Source organism: Lithobates pipiens, unplaced genomic scaffold (genome assembly GCF_037356315.1).
Source record: "Lithobates pipiens isolate NorthernLeopardFrog02 unplaced genomic scaffold, aLitPip1_a1.2 Scaffold_35, whole genome shotgun sequence".
Taxonomy (NCBI): domain Eukaryota; kingdom Metazoa; phylum Chordata; class Amphibia; order Anura; family Ranidae; genus Lithobates; species Lithobates pipiens.
The window spans coordinates 21,556,237-21,574,822 of record NW_027507811.1 but is presented as its reverse complement, the minus strand read 5'-3'; the positions used below and the strand labels follow the sequence as shown (position 1 = coordinate 21,574,822).

At 46.7% G+C, this 18,586-nt stretch overlaps 1 protein-coding gene across 1 annotated transcript in view; it reads left to right on the top strand.

Annotated features, from left to right (window-relative positions):
- Window positions 1–4,207: 4,207 nt before the first annotated feature.
- The window catches only part of LOC143956390 (uncharacterized), a 29,240-nt gene continuing 14,861 nt past the window's right edge, over window positions 4,208–18,586 (top strand). The window contains exons 1-6 of the mRNA XM_077466607.1: window positions 4,208–4,339; window positions 7,231–7,605; window positions 7,722–7,819; window positions 7,925–8,065; window positions 8,187–8,301; window positions 10,350–12,139. Of these exons, the coding sequence (XP_077322733.1) occupies window positions 7,527–7,605; window positions 7,722–7,819; window positions 7,925–8,065; window positions 8,187–8,301; window positions 10,350–12,139 (2,223 nt within the window). The 5' untranslated portion in view covers window positions 4,208–4,339; window positions 7,231–7,526. The remainder of the gene's footprint in view (window positions 4,340–7,230; window positions 7,606–7,721; window positions 7,820–7,924; window positions 8,066–8,186; window positions 8,302–10,349; window positions 12,140–18,586) is intronic.

Here is an 18,586-nt window from a genome sequence, read left to right as displayed (position 1 = left end):
GATGGTAACTCACCTCCTCATAGAAGGTTAATAGATTGGTTTGGCAAGAACGATTCTTCATGAATCCATGCTGATTACTGCTAATGATATCATTGTCATTACTAAGGTCTTGTATATAGTCCTTTATCATCCCCTCCAAGAGCTTGCATACTACTGATGTTAGGCTAACTGGTCTGTAATTCCCAGGGCTGTATCTTGGCCCTTTTTTAAATATTGGTGCTACACTGGCTTTTCTCCAATCAGCTGGTACCATTCCAGTCAGTAGACTGTTCGTAAAAATTAGGAACAATGGTCTGGCAATTACTTGACTGAGTCACTTAAGGACCCTTGGGTGCAAACCATCTGGCCCCGGTGATTTATTAGTCTTAAGTTTTCAAGTCTTTTTCTAATTCTGTCTTCTGTTAGCCATGAGGGTGCTTCCTGTGATGTGTCATGAGGATAAACACTGCAGTTTTGGTTACTGAAGCCCCCCGATTCCCTCGTGAAGACTGAGGAGAAGAATAAATTCAATACCTTCGCCATCTCACCATTCTTTGTAACCAGATTCCCTTCATCATTCTTTATGGGACCAATATGATCCAACCTCCCTTTCTTATTATTTATGTACTTAAAGAATTTCTTGGGATTTTTTTTACTCTGCACCGCTATGTGCCTTTTCGTGTTCTATTTTAGCCATCCTGATTGCACCCTTACATTTCTTGTTGCATTCTTTGTAAAGTTGGAATGCTGATGATGATCCCTCAGCCTTGTATTTTTTGAAGGCCTTCACCTTTGCTTTTATATGCATTTTTACGTTGGAGTTAAACCACCCAGGACATTTATTAGCTCTTTTAAATTTATTTCACATTGAGATGCACTGGCTAATGCCCTTATTTAATATGCTCTTAAAGCATACCCATTTTTCCTCATTGTTCCTAAGATTTTATCCCAATTAGTATCTTCTAGCAAGGATCGTAGTTTAGGGAAGTTGGTTCTTTTGAAATTCAGTGTCTTTGTATTCCCTTTGTTTCCTATTTGTGTGATTTATACTGAAACAAATTGACCAGTGATCGCTGTTTCCTAAATTGTCCCCCATATTTCCACATCCGTGATCAGGTCTGTATTGTTGGATATCAGTAGGTCTAGTAACACTTTGTTTCTAGTTGGTGCATTTACCATCTGACCCATGAAATTTAGGAACTGGCGAGCCTTAGATGAATGCTCTGTTCCTTCCACCCAGTCTATGTCTGGATAATTAAAATCACCCATTATGATGAAACTTCCCATCCTTGCTACTAATCCAAATTATGATAGGAGGTCTGCCTCCCCCTCCTCCCTCTGGCTAGGAGGCCTATAACATACTCCCCGTATTAATTTCCCTTTAGTTTCCTCCCTTTGTGGCTCTACCCTTTCCACCTCCTCCCTTGCTGCCTTAGTGATGTTGTCTCTCACATTCACTTGTACATAATTTTTGATATATAGGCATCCCCCTCCCCTTTTTTACCCTCTCTATCCCTGCGATATAGGGTATACCCTTGAATGGTTGCCAGCCAATAATGAAAGCTGTTGAACCAAGTCTCTGAAATTCCTACAAAATCAAAATCCTCGTACAACAGCATCTCTAGTTCTCCCTTCTTGTCTGCCAGACTCCTGGCATTGGTGAACATACCACATAGTTTAGACCAGTCGCATACTATCTCCTTATTGGGTGTTCTGGGGATGCAAACAGGACTTGTTACTATACTTACCTCAGGTTTAGGTGCTTTAATCAACCTACCACTAATGTCCCCAATACTACCCTCTGGAATATGTTCCGTGCTGACTAGCTCTACCTCTGGACCCTCTCCCCATTGCCTATTTTAAAAGCCCCTCTAACTTTTCGACCATCTTCACTCCCAGCAAATCTGCACCCTCCTCATTTAAGTGCTGTCCGTCCCTTCTATAGAGCTGGTAACTGACTGAGAAGTCACTCCAGTTCTCCAGGAACCCAAACCCCTCCTTACTACACCAGCTCCCCAACCACTGATTTACTTCCCTAATCTCCCTCTGCCTTTCTGGTGTGGCTTGAGGTACCGGCAGTATTTATGAGAATACAACCTTGGAGGTCCTTTTCTTCAATTTAGCTCCTAAGTTTTCCTAAAATCGTTTTTTAGGACACTCCATCTTCCTCTGACTTTGTCATTGGTGCCAATGTGCACCGGGTCTTCCCCAGCTCCTCCCAGTAATCTGTCTACCAGATCCCTGATGAGCCAAACCCGAGCGCCCTGTAGACAACATACAGTTTGGCGCTTCAGGTCTGCCCTCTCTGTCCTAAGAATTGAGTCCACTACCACCAGAATCTGTCTTTCACTCATAGTCCTTGTACACTCACAGCACTCGTGCACTCACAGTCACTTTTTACTCACAGTCCACGTGCGCTCACAACACACATTCACTCACAGCACTCATGCACTCACAGTCCACGTGCACTCACAGCGATCGTGTACTCACCGCACATGTGCACTCACAGTTCACATGCACTCACAGCACACACGCAATCACAGAACATGTGCAATTACAGCACTCGTGTACTCACAGTCAACATGCACTCCCAGCACTCGTGGCTCTATATAGTCTATAAACTAGAGACTCTGGATGGACAGTTGGATAAATGGCTCTATATTTAGGATGAATCTGGTCTATAAACCAGAGGCTCTGGATGGACAGTTGGATAAATGGCTCTATATAGTCTATAAACCAGAGGCTCTGGGTGGACTGTTGGATAAACTGCTCTATATTTAGGATGTATCCGGTCTATAAACCAGAGGCTTTGGATGGGCAGTTGGATAAATGGCTCTATATATAGGCTGTATCTGGTCTATAAACCAGAGGCTCTGGATGGACAGTTGGATAAATGGTTCTATATTTAGGATGTATCCGGTCTATAAACCAGAGGCCCTGGGTGGACAGTTGGATAAATGGTTCTATATTTAGGATGTATCCGGTCTATAAACCAGAGGCTCTGGATGGACAGTTGGATACATGGTTCTATATTTAGGAGGTATCCGGTCTATAAACCAGAGGCTCTGGATGGACAGTTGGATAAATGGTTCTATATTTAGGATGTATCCGGTCTATAAACCAGAGGCTCTGGATGGACAGTTGGATAAATGGTTCTATATTTAGGATGTATCCGGTCTATAAACCAGAGGCTCTGGATGGACAGTTGGATACATGGTTCTATATTTAGGATGTATCCGGTCTATAAACCAGAGGCTCTGGATGAACAGTTGGCTAAATGGTTCTATATTTAGGATGTATCCAGTCTATAAACCAGAGGCTCTGGATGGACAGTTGGATAAATGGCTCTATATTTAGGATGTATCCGGTCTATAAACCAGAGGCTCTGGGTGAACAGTTCTTATTACAGGAATTTTACGCAGTGCTTTGTATATATAATATACGTTTCACGTCAGTCCCTGCCCTCAAGGAGTCTACAATCTAAGGTCCTCTAACTCACATGCATACATACACATACTAGGTACAATTAGACAGGATCCAGTTAATTTCCCAGCATGTCTGTGGAGTGTGGGAGGAAACCCAGGCAGGTACGGGGAGAATAGGCAATATCTTTGCAGCTAGTGTTGTGGTCGGGATACAAACCATTGACCCCAGAGCTACTAGGCAGAAGTGCTAACCAACCTAGGGTTGCCACCTCATCCCCTTAAACACCTGTGGCTGATTAAGATGGGAATTAAACTCACTTGGTTCTTTATCTGCATTAAATTAGCCTCAGAACGTGTAATTCTTATGTGTTCGGGTTTAAAGTGGTGAGGTGGCAACCCTAGGTTATTATTATTATTATTATTATTATTATTATTATTCAGGATTTATATAGCGCCAGCAATTTACGCAGCGCTTTACAATATAAAAAGGAGACAATACAGTTACAATACAATAAAATACAAGAGGATTAAGAGGGCCCTGCTCAGAAGAGCTTACAATCTAATAACCCTAGGGCTACTAGGCAGAAGTGCTAACCAACCTAGACACTGTGCTGTTTTGGGTTTTCTATACGCAACAAAAATGTTTTTGAAAAACAACATCAGCTGCAGTCTAGATATAATCTCCAGAAGGTTGTAATCTGCGTTCTTCCCAACAAAACCCACAACAATCGACGCTCCGAGGTACTGACAGGAAGTCATCATAAAGACAGGAAGTGATGTCAGGCACAGACAGGAAGTTCCGGGTGAGAGGTGAAGTGGAGAGGATGAGGAGGAGGGAGAGACATTGCTGGATCTGGCAGCTGAGGAGGTGAATCTAGGAGAACGGATCGGGGAGGTTGGGGAAGTCGTACTTTCTAGAACAATTTACATCCAAGGTAACGCGTTTGGAGAGACCGAGGACAGCAGCTATAGGTAGAACGGCACAAGGCGAGTCGGAGAACGATGGATGATAACGATCACATTGTTACACTCACGTTTTTCTTTTGTTGTGATATCGGAGTCATTTTTATTTAACTTTTCTACTGTTGAAGTAGATGGATTTTGGTTTTTAGTAGTGCAGGTTCGTGATTCCGGAGCCATCCATCATTTCCAGTCTCCTTGTATATATTGCTTATATCTTTGTACCTAGATATTTATTAGCCTGATGATGATAGCCCGAAACCGCTCGTTCTTTTTTACTTCTCCATATTTCTACTTATCCAGTATTGTCCATGTAAAAGGCTCCATTCGTACCTAAGTGCGGCACCACAGATTTTTTATTTTTTTTTTAGCTCTTTTTTTTATGGCTCGTTTTTGGAGCGGCACAATTCATTTGCTTGGGCCCAACCTCCGCTCCAAAAAAATGCTCCAAAGAAACTCATCTACCAGATTTTGGCACAGAGTCAGGGGCGTTTGGCGAAGCAATTTTTGTTTTGCGTTTTTTTTTTTCGTGTTTTTGCGTGTTTTCGCTTGACAATTGCTGCAAAATTTGCACCACGTTTGGGGCACCTTTTAAGAAAAGATAGCATCGCAAATGCGCCCCGTGTTTTGCCACATTTTGGCAACGTAATTCCAGTATGCTCAGGTGTGAACAGAGCCCAATGCCGCGTATACATGACCGGACTTTGAGGGACTAGGTCCGACGGTCTTTCCGACGGACTTTCGGCGGAGTTCCGACAGACCTTTTCAAATGAACGGACTTGGCCACACACAATCACACCAAAGTTCGACGGATTTGAATGTGATGACGTACGACCAGACTAGAATAAGGAAGTTCATAGCCAGTAGCCAATAGCTGCCCTAGCATTTTTGTCCGTCGGACTAGCATACACACGAACGGATTTCTCAGTCCGGCGGAGTTCCGATGGAAAAATTTAAAACATGTTCTATTTCTAAAGTCTGCCGGATTTTTGGCAAGCAAAGGTCTGATGGAGCCCTCACAAGATCGAATCGTCCGACGGACTCGTTCCGTCCGACCTTTGCTGTCAAAAAGTCTGGTCGTGTGTACGCGGCATTAGGGTTCTTGCATCGAGAGTGTCCTGAGCCTGGGCAACCTTAGTTCTGGTGTGTTTCCACCACCCACGAAGCACAGATGCTGCATACAGCCGCCCCGTAGACCTGAATGGTTGCACTCAGGCATACCCCGATACATGCGTAAACACTCGTATGTCGTTTCTTTCTACATAACTAATGTCCTCCTGTCTCTTTATTGGTTGTGTTGCCCTTCTCTGGAACCTCTCCAGTTTCAGCAAATCCTTCCTGAGGACTGGTGCCCAGAACTGGATGGCATACTCCAGGTGCTACTCTTGTCCAGACCAAAGTCTTGTAGAGTCTTGTCTAAGGTGACCATATATTTAAAATGAAATCCGGGGGCATTTTTTTTCTTTACTGGTAATGGCGCCATTCAGCGACTCTCTGCCCATCGCCGCCCGCCTCACAGCGTGTCAAGTCTTACTCTCCAGGCCCCGGCTACTACTGGGTGGGTAGCAGAGGAAGATCACTCCGCCAGGGAAGGCAAGGAGATAAGCAGGCAGGCGGTTGGCCGGGACTTGAGCCAAGGCAGAAGAAAATGCCCCGAAACTGAAGAAATATTCCCTCTGCTCCGACCAGCACTAGACATGGGCGCCGTCAATAAATTTGTTTCGTTCCGTTACGGTTCGTATTAAAATTTATTCGTACTTCGTATTTCGTGTCCGAAATTCAATTTCAATTCGTACGAAATACGAATTGTCGTTAGGTTCGTTAACTTGTACGAACGTTCGTTACGATGAATTTAAAGGCAAAAATATACCTCAATATGACAGTCGATGCTGATGGAAGTTTGGTTTTTATCCGAAATACGAAATTCCATTGAAGAATTTCCTATCCGAAATACGAATTTTCATTGGATGAGGGGCTCCCACCATCCCTGTGCTGTGCTGACTTCCTCCTGGGGCTGCTTATTATGAGGGTCTCCCACCATCCCTGTGCTGTGCTGACTTCCTCCTGGGGATTCGTAAACAAAAGTTTGTATTTCGTACAAAATTCAGATGCATGGCAATTCGTATTTTGGATCCTCCCGAACGTACAAATTTAGGGAAATTCGTAAGAATTTGAGATTCGTACGAAACGAATCGCACATGTCTAACCAGCACATGATCATCAGAAAGGGGCACAGATAATGGGGGAAAAAATACACCCCCCCTAAGCTAGTAGGAATGGCGGAGCGGAGGTGTGTAATTCTGATTTTTTTTATTTTTTATTCTGCACTGACTGTCTTTGAAATTGCCCCAGTCCCTGTTCAAATCCAATCCGGGGACAAAACCAGAGACAGACTTGGTCCGGGGACAGTGTCTTCAATCCGGGGACTGTCCCTGGAAACCGGGCGGTTTCTGGTCACCCTAGTATTGTAGAGTGATATCTCACTGGTTTACTTCCAGTGAGATTCATAAGCAAGGCCTGTAATACGATATGAGAAGCATTCTGAGGTGTCGGAACTATGGAGGGACTCTGTGCAGAAATTATTCATCCCAGTACAGTCCAGAAAATTCTCATTTGTCTACAGAGAAGAAAGTCCTGTTTAGATCACATGACCTTCTGAATGAGAATAGACAAGGACCAGAGACATGTGACTTTGTGTCATTATTATACTTTACTCTTGAGACCATCTTGAGGGGTTAGGAGGATTTTAGGAGGTCACATCACATCATTCTTATCTCTCTCTAATGAAGAAACAAACCTAACTGGAGAGGTGAGGAGGATTCTGCGACGTCTGTAGTGATAATTGTTGTTTTCTCTCTTTGCACAGGATTATAAAGTAGTGAAGAAAACATCTGGAGATCCATTAACACCCATCAGCCGTCTTCACAGGACATCACCCATCACAGTGCCTCCACCTCACTGCCTGACTACAGAGGTTACCAGTGCCAAGAAGATTTTAGAAGTCACCTAAAAGATCATTAGGCTGCTGCCCGGAGAGGTGAGCGGTGCCGGGACTTCTGGGGCATTATCCAGTAACAGACAAGGGATGTGTCTGGATGGTGACTGTATCATTGTGTGTGTCAGGTTCCTATAAGGTGTTAGGAGGTCACTGTCTATTTCTCCATGGAGGAGTATTCAGAAGGACACAAGGATCTCCACAAGGACATTGTAATGGACAATCAGCCGCCCCTCACATCACCGGGTAAGAGGAGACTTTATTGTAAAGGAGAGAGCAGTACGGAGGGTCCACCTAGATCCCCCATCATCTGATAAACACATAGAAACAATGTATTCAGTCAGTGTGTGTGTTTCCTACAGATGGACCCAGTAAGAGAAAACCACCAAAGAGATGTCCCCGTCCGCAGTATTCCCGGGATTCCACTCCAGAAGATCACACCATTTCTCAAGAGGATCAGGTAGGTGAGACTGAGCATGTAGACCTAAGAAATGTATTTTGTTGTTGTTCTATGTAATTAAAAAAAAAAAAATTCAAAATGTAATCTATCATATTTTGGTTTTAGGATGAAGAACTGAAAGCCATCAAAGTTGAAGAGGAAGAAGAAGAGATGTTTGTGAGTGGAGCTCTGAAGTCTATGGAGGAGGATGATCCCCTGTTTTTTCAGGATTCCGCACAGGAAGATAACTGTACGGAGTATGATCAGGTAGATGGGAATAAGCAATAAAAACTCAAAAATGATTGAAAACTATAAGATGACAATCTTCCATGTGTTGTCAGAAGTTACTATTTTCCAACTGTTCTAATTGATCATTCATGGGGTTTAGAGTGAAGAACTGAAGGACATCAAAATTAAAATTAAAGAGGAAGACGAAGAAGAGACAATTACCAGTGAAGCTCAGCAGTCTGTGGTGCATGACCCTTCTCTTTATATTGACACATGTAAGTAATGAACACAATGCAGAAAGTGTTGGCATTTTAAGTTTCTGCCTATGATTTTGTTACATTGTTAGCATTTTTTTGTGAACTTATTTTTTCCAAAGTGGCAGTTGGTCCAGAAGAGACAGAAACCTGTATGGTCAAATTTCCTTCAAAAGAGTCTCTTCCAAATCTCAAAAGCCAATCCCATATCGCTCCAAATCCAATGAGGTGGAGATACTGTACATCATATGAAAGGTCCATCTCCATTCCTCAATATAACGTCATGTTCCCTACAAATGAGGAGATCCTGTACATCTTATGGAAGGTCCATCTCCATTCTTCAGTATCTTCTGGTAATGTTTAACCAGTAGAGACTTGCGCTATAGCCGAATGACGGCTACAGCGCGGACCTCCTTTGCCGGGACCACGTCTATTGATGTCGCCCCGTGCACGAGCGGCCTGCGCGCCCTGTGATCGGCGAGTCTATGAGACTCGCCTGATCACAGATCCGAGCAAGGGGTCGATCCCGACCCCTTACCACGTGATCAGCTGTCAGCCAATGACAGCTGATCATGTGATACAACGGAGCCGGTAATCGGCTATTATTCCTCCTCGCGCTGACAGAGCGAGGAGAAAAAAAAAGAGCCGATCACCAGCGGCTGTGATCGGGACATCAGTCCCGATCACGGCCAGCCCTGCCAGTGCCCATCTGCCCCCTGCCAGTGCCCACCTGCCCCCTGCCAGTGCCACCTCATTAAAAAATAAGTGCCCCCATCAGTGCCACCCAGCAGTGCCCACAGTGCCACCCAGCAGTGCCCACAGTGCCACCCAGCAGTGCCACCCAGCAGTGCCCACAATCTGCCTCAACAACGGTGCTGCACCCCAGTGCCACATCCGTGCCCATCAGTGTCATCTACCAGTGCCCATCAGTGCTCATCAGAGCCACCTATCAGAGCCACCTATCAGTGCCCATCAGTCCCATCTATCAGTGGTACCTATCAGTGCCCCTTAGTGCCACCCATCCGTGCCATCTTATCTGTGCCCATCTTTGCCCATCAGTGCCACCTTATCTGTGCCCATCAGTACTGCCTTATCTGTGCCTATCGGTGCCACCTTAACTATGCCTATCAGTGCCCACCAGTGCAGCCCATCCCTGTGCTATGCTGACTTCCTCCTGGGGCTGCTTATTATGAGGGGCTCCCACCATCCCTGTGCTATGCTGACTTCCTCCTGGGGCTGCTTATTATTATGAGGGGCTCCCACCATCCCTGTGCTATGCTGACTTCCTCCTGGGGCTGCTTATTATGAGGGGCACAGTACAGGGATGGTGGGAGCCCCTCATAATAATAAGCAGCCCCAGGAGGAAGTCAGCATAGCACAGGGATGGTGGGAGCCCCTCATAATAAGCAGCCCCAGGAACAAGTCAGCATAGCACAGGGATGGTGGGAGCCCCTCATAATAAGCAGCCCCAGGAGGAAGTCAGCATAGCACAGGGATGGTGGGAGCCCCTCATAATGAGCATAGCACAGGGATGGTGGGAGCCCCTCATAATAAGCAGCCCCAGGAGGAAGTCAGCATAGCACAGGGATGGTGGGAGCTCCTCATAATGAGCACAGCAGAGGTACAGCCCCAGGAGGAAGTCAGCATAGCACAGGGATGGTGGGAGCCCCTCATAATAAGCATAATGACTGAGTCCGTCGTCGATGCGAAGACAACTGATCCGAAATTCGAAAATCGTAAACAAAAGTTCGTATTGCGTACAGAATTCGGACGCATGGCAATTGGTATTTCGGATCCTCCCGAACGTACGAATTTTGTGAAATTCGTACGAATTTCAGATTCGTACAAAACAAATCGCACATGTCAAGTCATCATTGCACGATGTGACCCAGTTGGGTGTATTATATCCTTTTATGGGGTTTGCGGTCGTATTTGTATTATGGTTGCATCCAATTGAATGCCGGAGCTCTGGAAATAACGTGTATGTTGTAGTTACCGATTTTGACTCCTTTATGCCAAAACATGAAAATGTAAATCTAACATTTTATGTACAACTTGCTTTTCAACAGATGGAAACTATTTCGGGAACTCCGATGAGGGACGTCCTACATTGTCTCCAGATAATAATTCGGAAGATAACGACGCCGCACATTCTTCTCCAGGACTGAATCCCACAACTCAAACTGTAAATCCAACCCCCGACCCTTTGGAGAGATCCGTGGATCCCTCTAATCCTGAGGAATCTTCTACTATTTTACACGCGGTCACTCCAGATCCTGGCGTGGAGAGGTCAACAGCTCCATCTCATTCCAAAGCACCTTCAACCACCCGTGAAGGATTTCACGCAGGGGAGCGTTTATTCACGTGCATGTTGTGCGGGAAATCTTTCAATCATAACAGAAAACTGGTCAGGCACCAGAGAATTCACACGGGTGTGCGCCCCTATGCATGTTCCGAGTGCGGGAAATGTTTTTCCGTGAGGGGAAAACTCCACATCCACCAGAGAATTCACACGGGCGAGCGTCCCTTTTCGTGTTCAGAGTGCGGGAAATGTTTCTCCGAGAAAGGGAAACTTCACTTGCACCAGAGAAGCCACACGGGGGAGCGTCCTTATTCGTGTTCAGAGTGTGGGAAAAGTTTCAATCAGAAAGGGAACCTTCTTAAACACCAGAGATGTCACACGGGCGAGCGTCCCTATTCGTGTTCAATCTGCGGGAAATGCTTCATTGAGAAAAACGCACTTCTTATACACCAGAGGATACACACCGGCGAGCGTCCCTATTCATGTTCAGAGTGCGGGAAGTGTTTCATTCAGAAAGGTAACCTCCTTAAACATCAAAAACGTCACACAGGCGAGCGTCCCTTTTCGTGTAAAGAGTGCGGGAAATGTTTCACTAAGAAAACCGCTTTTGTTACACACCAGAGCACACACACCGGCGAGCGTCCCTATTCATGTTCGGTGTGCGGGAAATGTTTCCTTATGAAAAATGCACTTGATAGACACAGCAAGATTCACACGGGCGAGGGTCCTTATTCATGTTCACAGTGTGGAAAATGTTTTATTCAGAAAGCAAACCTTCTTAAACACGAGAGATGTCACACAGGTGAGAGTCCCTTTTCATGTTCAGAGTGCGGTAAATTTTTTACCGACAAAAATATACTTCTTATTCACCAGAGAATTCACACAGGTGAGAATTCTTATTCATGTTTAGAGTGTGGGAAAAGTTTTGCTCATAAAGGAGAGTTTCGGAAGCACCAGAAAAGTCACATGAATGAGCCTCCGTATTCATGTTCTGAGTGCGGGAAAATCTTCACCGACAAAACCTTATTCCTTACACACAAAAAAGATCACCAGGGCGAGCGTTCCTTTTCCTGCCCAGAGTGTGGGCGATCTTTCACTCAGAAGGGAAACCTTCTTAGACACCAGAGAATCCACACAGGCGAGCGCCCCTTTTCATGCTCAGAGTGCGGGAAGTGTTTCATCCAGAAAAGAGACCTCTTTAGACACCAGAGATGTCACACGGGTGAGCACCCCTTTTCATGCCCGGAGTGCGGGAAGTGTTTTACCGACAAAAATGTCCTCCTCCTACACCAGAAAATTCACACGGGCGAGCGGGACCATACGTGCTCAGTGTGCGGGAAGTGTTTCATTCAGAAAAACTCGCTGATTAGACACCAGAGGGTTCACTCGGGCGACCGTCCCTATTCGTGTTCGGAGTGCGGAAAGTGTTTCATTCAGAAAGTGGACCTTCTTGACCACCAGAGGATTCACACTGGGGATCGCCCTTTTGCATGTTCAGAGTGCGGGAAAAGTTTCAGCTACAAAAAATCGCTTAGTACGCACATGAGAACTCACATGGTCCAGGTAATAATTAAAGAGGAGGAAATAGAAATGACGATCCTCTAATTCTTTTAATTTTTTTAGCTACACTTACCTGCCATGCAGCATTGTTCTGCATTCAGATACTCACCTGCCTAGTGGATCCATAGTTGTCCCGCTGCGATCCCCCCCCCGATCAGACGAATCGGCTCGTGTCCCGTGCTGCCATTTTGGTCCTCCCATAGTCATCAGAGGCCGGCTGCCTCTTCTGGGTTCAAGCAGCCACCCTTCGATCGATCAGTGGCTGTCATTTCCTACTCCATGCAGCCTCCTGGTCTATGTGATGTTGAATACTGGGAGGCTGGAGGGACACGTCATTTCCAAGAGAATGGCGGCAGGCGGGCCTGGACTAACGTAAAAAATAAATAAAAAACATCTACTGATTCCTAAATCGGAGGGTAGCAGTTGAGTCGGGAGCTTCACATGAGGGATGACGGATTGCTTTAACTATGAAGTCATTTAATCCTTTTATTTTTTTTCTTCACTTATAAAAAGTTTAATTTAGTTATACGCTTTTGTTGTAATGTGTTCATCACTTATTCCGAAATAAACCAGAAAACTCTGCACTTTGCATTATTTTGAGTCCCTTTTGTCCCAGCTGTCGGAGAATGTAGTGTGGATGGTGGGAGGAGATCTGTCGGAGAATGTAGTGTGGATGGTGGAGGAGATCTGTCAGAGAATGTAGTGTGGATGGTGGAGGAGATCTGTCGGAGAATGTAGTGTGGATGGTGGAGGAGAGCTGTCGGAGAATGTAGTGTGGATGGTGGGGGAGATCTGTCGGAGAATGTAGTGTGGATGGTGGAGGAGATCTGTCGGAGAATGTAGTGCGGATGGTGGAGGAGATCTGTCGGAGAATGTAGTGTGGATGGTGGAGGAGAGCTGTCGGAGAATGTAGTGTGGATGGTGGAGGAGAGCTGTCGGAGAATGTAGTGTGGATGGTGGAGGAGAGCTGTCAGAGAATGTAGTGTGGATGGTGGAGGAGAGCTGTCAGAGAATGTAGTGCGGATGGTGGAGGAGAGCTGTCAGAGAATGTAGTGCGGATGGTGGAGGAGAGCTGTCGGAGAATGTAGTGTGGATGGTGGGAGGAGAGCTGTCTGAGAATGTAGTGTGGATGGTGGAGGAGATCTGTCGGAGAATGTAGTGTGGATGGTGGAGGAGAGCTGTCGGAGAATGTAGTGTGGATGGTGGAGGAGAGCTGTCGGAGAATGTAGTGTGGATGGTGGAGGAGATCTGTCAGAGAATGTAGTGTGGATGGTGGAGGAGATCTGTCGGAGAATGTAGTGCGGATGGTGGAGGAGATCTGTCGGAGAATGTAGTGCGGATGGTGGAGGAGATCTGTCGGAGAATGTAGTGTGGATGGTGGAGGAGAGCTGTCGGAGAATGTAGTGTGGATGGTGGAGGAGAGCTGTCGGAGAATGTAGTGTGGATGGTGGAGGAGAGCTGTCAGAGAATGTAGTGTGGATGGTGGAGGAGAGCTGTCAGAGAATGTAGTGCGGATGGTGGAGGAGAGCTGTCAGAGAATGTAGTGCGGATGGTGGAGGAGAGCTGTCGGAGAATGTAGTGTGGATGGTGGGAGGAGAGCTGTCTGAGAATGTAGTGTGGATGGTGGAGGAGATCTGTCGGAGAATGTAGTGTGGATGGTGGAGGAGAGCTGTCGGAGAATGTAGTGTGGATGGTGGGAGGAGATCTGTCGGAGAATGTAGTGTGGATGGTGGGAGGAGATCTGTCGGAGAATGTAGTGTGGATGGTGGAGGAGAGCTGTCGGAGAATGTAGTGTGGATGGTGGAGGAGAGCTGTCGGAGAATGTAGTGTGGATGGTGGGAGGAGAGCTGTCGGAGAATGTAGTGTGGATGGTGGGAGAAGATCTGTCGGAGAATGTAGTGTGGTTGGTGGGAGAAGATCTGTCGGAGAATGTAGTGTGGATGGTGGGAGAAGATCTGTCGGAGAATGTAGTGTGGATGGTGGAGGAGATCTGTTGGAGAATGTAGTGTGGTTGGTGGAGGAGATCTGTTGGAGAATGTAGTGTGGATGGTGGAGGAGAGCTGTCGGAGAATGTAGTGTGGATGGTGGAGGAGATCTGTCGGAGAATGTAGTGTAGAAGGTAGAGGAGAGCTGTCAGAGAATGTAGTGTGGATGGTGGAGGAGATCTGTCGGAGAATGTAGTGTGGATGGTGGAGGAGAACTGTCGGAGAATGTAGTGTGGATGGTGGAGGAGAGCTGTCGGAGAATGTAGTGTGGATGGTGGAGGAGAACTGTCGGAGAATGTAGTGTGGATGGTGGAGGAGATCTGTCGGAGAATGTAGTGTGGATGGTGGGAGGAGATCTGTCGGAGAATGTAGTGTGGATGGTGGGAGGAGATCTGTCGGAGAATGTAGTGTAGATGGTGGAGGGAGAGCTGTTGGAGAATGTAGTGTGGATGGTGGAGGAGATCTGTCGGAGAATGTAGTGTGGATGGTGGAGGAGAACTGTCGGAGAATGTAGTGTGGATGGTGGAGGAGATCTGTCGGAGAATGTAGTGTGGATGGTGGGAGGAGAGCTGTCGGAGAATGTAGTGTGGATGGTGGGAGGAGAGCTGTCGGAGAATGTAGTGTGGATGGTGGGAGGAGATCTGTCGGAGAATGTAGTGTGGTTGGTGGAGGAGAGCTGTCGGAGAATGTAGTGTGGATGGTGGGAGGAGATCTGTCGGAGAATGTAGTGTGGATGGTGGAGGAGAGCTGTCGGAGAATGTAGTGTGGATGGTGGAGGAGATCTGTCGGAGAATGTAGTGTGGATGGTGGAGGAGATCTGTCGGAGAATGTAGTGTGGATGGTGGAGGAGAGCTGTCGGAGAATGTAGTGTGGTTGGTGAGCTCATTACACCTGTATGTTTGGATGGGCAGCGTTTGGATTTCCCTCTTACTATCTGTGTCCTATGTGTTTGTGTTGATCCAGTTTCGGCTGAGATTCTTCTCTTCTCCTCGGGCCTTTCAACACTACTCATGAGTCCATTGCCCAGAGAAGAAGGTCAGCATGAGGATGATCAATGTCACAAGTGGATGAACGCCTTCACTACAGAAGAGCTGTGCTTGCTCTTGTTCTGCCTGCTGAGCCACATCCCACGCTGTGTCCTCCGACATCAAAGTTGACAGCATGAAGACTAATTAGACCCTTTCTAATAAGACTTCTCTCTACTCTGCTGAACTATCTGACATTGCTGTATCATTTTTGGTAAATATCTTCTGCTGCCATATCTTTAAACTTCTATATTTAATGCTAGCTCTATAACAAACACACTGCAATAGCAACCTTCATGGTAATTGATTCTCAACACCATTTGGTTTGAGTGATCAAGAGAGGTAATTAGCTTTAGGACCCCAGCCTGTGTCTGGTCTGGTATTGGCCATCTCCTCTCCCATATTCAGGTGTCTCAAATCGGACCCTATAATGACCAATTGAGAAATGCATGTCTGCTTACTCGCCCTATAAATTTAAAGCAGCCTATGGGGGTGGCGCAGACACCACGGCTCTTTCCTGAGTGGCTCTGTCACGAGTGATGCGCAGTTTCACCGCCACGGTTTAACGAAAGCAGGATAACTAAAGCTGGGTGAAGATACAAGAACTCTGCTCCACTCTGAAAGACGACACGCAAACCAGCGTTTGACATTTATTACCGTATATACTCGAGTATAGGCCGACCCGAATATAAGCCGAGGTCCCCAATTTACCCCCAAAAAACTGGAAAAAATTATTGACTCGTGTATAAGCCGAGGGTGAGACATGCCTGTCCATCCCTGTGTGTCCGTCCATCCCTGTGTGTCCATCCATCCCTGTGTGTGTCCATGCATCCGTGTGTGTGTGTGTGTGTCCATGCATCCGTGTGTGTGTGTGTGTGTCCATGCATCCGTGTGTGTGTGTGTCCATGCATCCGTGTGTGTGTGTGTGTGTGTGTGTGTCCATGCATCCGTGTGTGTGTGTGTGTGTGTGTGTCCATGCATCCGTGTGTGTGTGTGTGTCCATCCATCCCTGTGTGTGTGTGTGTGTGTGTGTGTGCATGCATCCGTGTGTGTGTGTGTGCTTTTTCCCACCTTAGTTTGATTGGTTCATTAATATATCAAAATTGCCCTAAGGAATTAGAAACAACTGTCAAATAGGCTACTAAGGAATAAACCAGTAACACCAGTAATAGAAAGGTTTTACATTGCTGTTGTTACAAAAGCACTATAATAAGCATATGTGTATGTATATTATTTGCTAAACATTGTTTGATCATCATAAACACCAGTCAGAGGAAGTAGCCATTGAAGTAATGGGTTCCATATGGTACAAACTGAAAGAAAAATGGAATAGGGCACATGCATTGATTTCTTCATTTCCAGGAGAGGCACAGTAAAGACACAGTAGAGCCTACCTGTGTCCGTCCAGCCTGTGTCCGTCCCGGCCTGCGTCCCGTCCCGGCCTGCGTCCCGTCCCGGCCTGCGTCCCGTCCCGGCCTGCGTCCCGGCCCGTCCCGGCCCGTCCCGAGCCGAGCCTCCGTCCTTCAGCTCTTCGTCGGTGGCCATTCTAGGATTCAAAAGCCGCGCCTCCGTCGGTGATAGGCGGAACACTCAATTTCCCACTGACTGCTGGGAAATTGAGTGTTCCGCCTATCGGATGTCCGTGATAGGCGGAACACTCAATTTCCCAGCAGTCAGTGGTCCGCCTATCATGGACGTCCGCTCATCTTCATACTACGGACGAGGATGAGAGGATGTCCGTGATAGGCGGAACACAGACTGCTGGGAAATTCAGTGTTCCGCCTATCACAGGCGAAGGCGGAGAGGGAGGCGCGGCCTTTGAATCCTAGAATGGCCGCTGTCTGTCTGCTCGACACGCTGATCGGGCAGACAGACAGCGATGACTCGAGTATAAGCCGAGGGGGGCACTTTCAGCCTCAAAAAAGAGGCTGAAAATCTCGGCTTATACTCGAGTATATACGGTATATATGAAGTCAGATTCCCACTCTCTATCCACTAACATGCTCCTTCTTCTCTTCCTTCTCACATCGGTGTCTTCTATCCTCAAATTGTGTTCCCCCGCAACTACTATGGTCACCCTCTTCTTCTATCCTATGATCCCTCACTCACATCTTCAATCTCTCCCTCTCTAGTGGCACCTTCTCCATGCGCAGATCACTCCCGTACTTAAAAAGCCCTCACTGGACCCCACCAACTTGAACAACTTAAGGCCCGTCTCATTGCTCCCATTCACCTCTGAACTTCTAGAACGCTTAGTCTACAACCGTCTTAGCTCCTACCTCAGTGAAAATAACCTTCTTGACCCCTTACAGTCTGGCTTTCGCTCGCAGCACTGCGCGGAAACTGCCTTACTAAAACTCACTAACGATTTACTAACTGCTAAAACCAAGAGCCAATACTCCCACTACTTGACCTCTCTGCAGCCTTTGATACTGTTGACCACTCGCTCCTTCTCAATAAACTACATTCCCTTGGCCTCCGAGATTCTGCTCTATCCTAGTTCTCTGCCTACCTATCACAGCGCTCCTTCGGTGTTACCTACAAATCTGTCTCCTCCTCTCCATTGCCCCTTTCTGTGGGGGTCCCCCAAGGCTCTGTTCTAGGACCCTTTCTCTTCTCTATCTACACCTCCTCCCTTGGTCACTTGATAACCGCCCACAGCTTCCAATACCACTTATACGCCGACGACACCCAAATATATCTGTCTACTCCTCACCTCACTCTTTCAGTCTCCTCTCGCATTTATTAACTTACTAACTGACATATCAGCATGGATGTTGCACCACTTCCTTAAACTAAATCTCTCCAAGACCGAGCTATTAATATTCCCTCCCGCCCGTGCCCCCCTCTATGACTTTTCCATCAAAATCAACAATGCAACTATCAGTTCCTGCCCTCACGCCAGGGTACTCGGTGTAATCCTAGACTCTGACTTGTCATTTCAGCCTCAAGTCCAATTGTCAAAATTTTGTAGAATTCACCTCTGTAACATCTTTAAAATTTGCCCCTTTTTAACAAATGAAACCACCAAGCTCCTCATCCACTCCCTCGTTATCTCTCGCCTTGACTATTGCAACTCCCGTCTCATGGGCTTGCCTCTCCATAGGCTCCTCCCCTCTTCAGCCTATCATGAATGCTGCCGCCAGGCTTATCCACCTTACCAACCACTAATTCCACGCACACACGACCGGACTTTTCGAGGGACTAGGTCCGACAGACTTTCAGCGGAGTTCTGACGGACTTTCCGAATGAACAGACTTGGCCACACACAATCACACCAAAGTCCGACAGATTCGAACGTGATGACTTACGACCGGACTAGAATAAGGAAGTTCATAGCCAATAGCTGCCCTCGCGTCGTTTTTTGTCCGTCCATTTTTCCGGTGGAAAAATTTAAAACATGTTCTATTTCTAAAGTCCGCCAGATTTTTGGC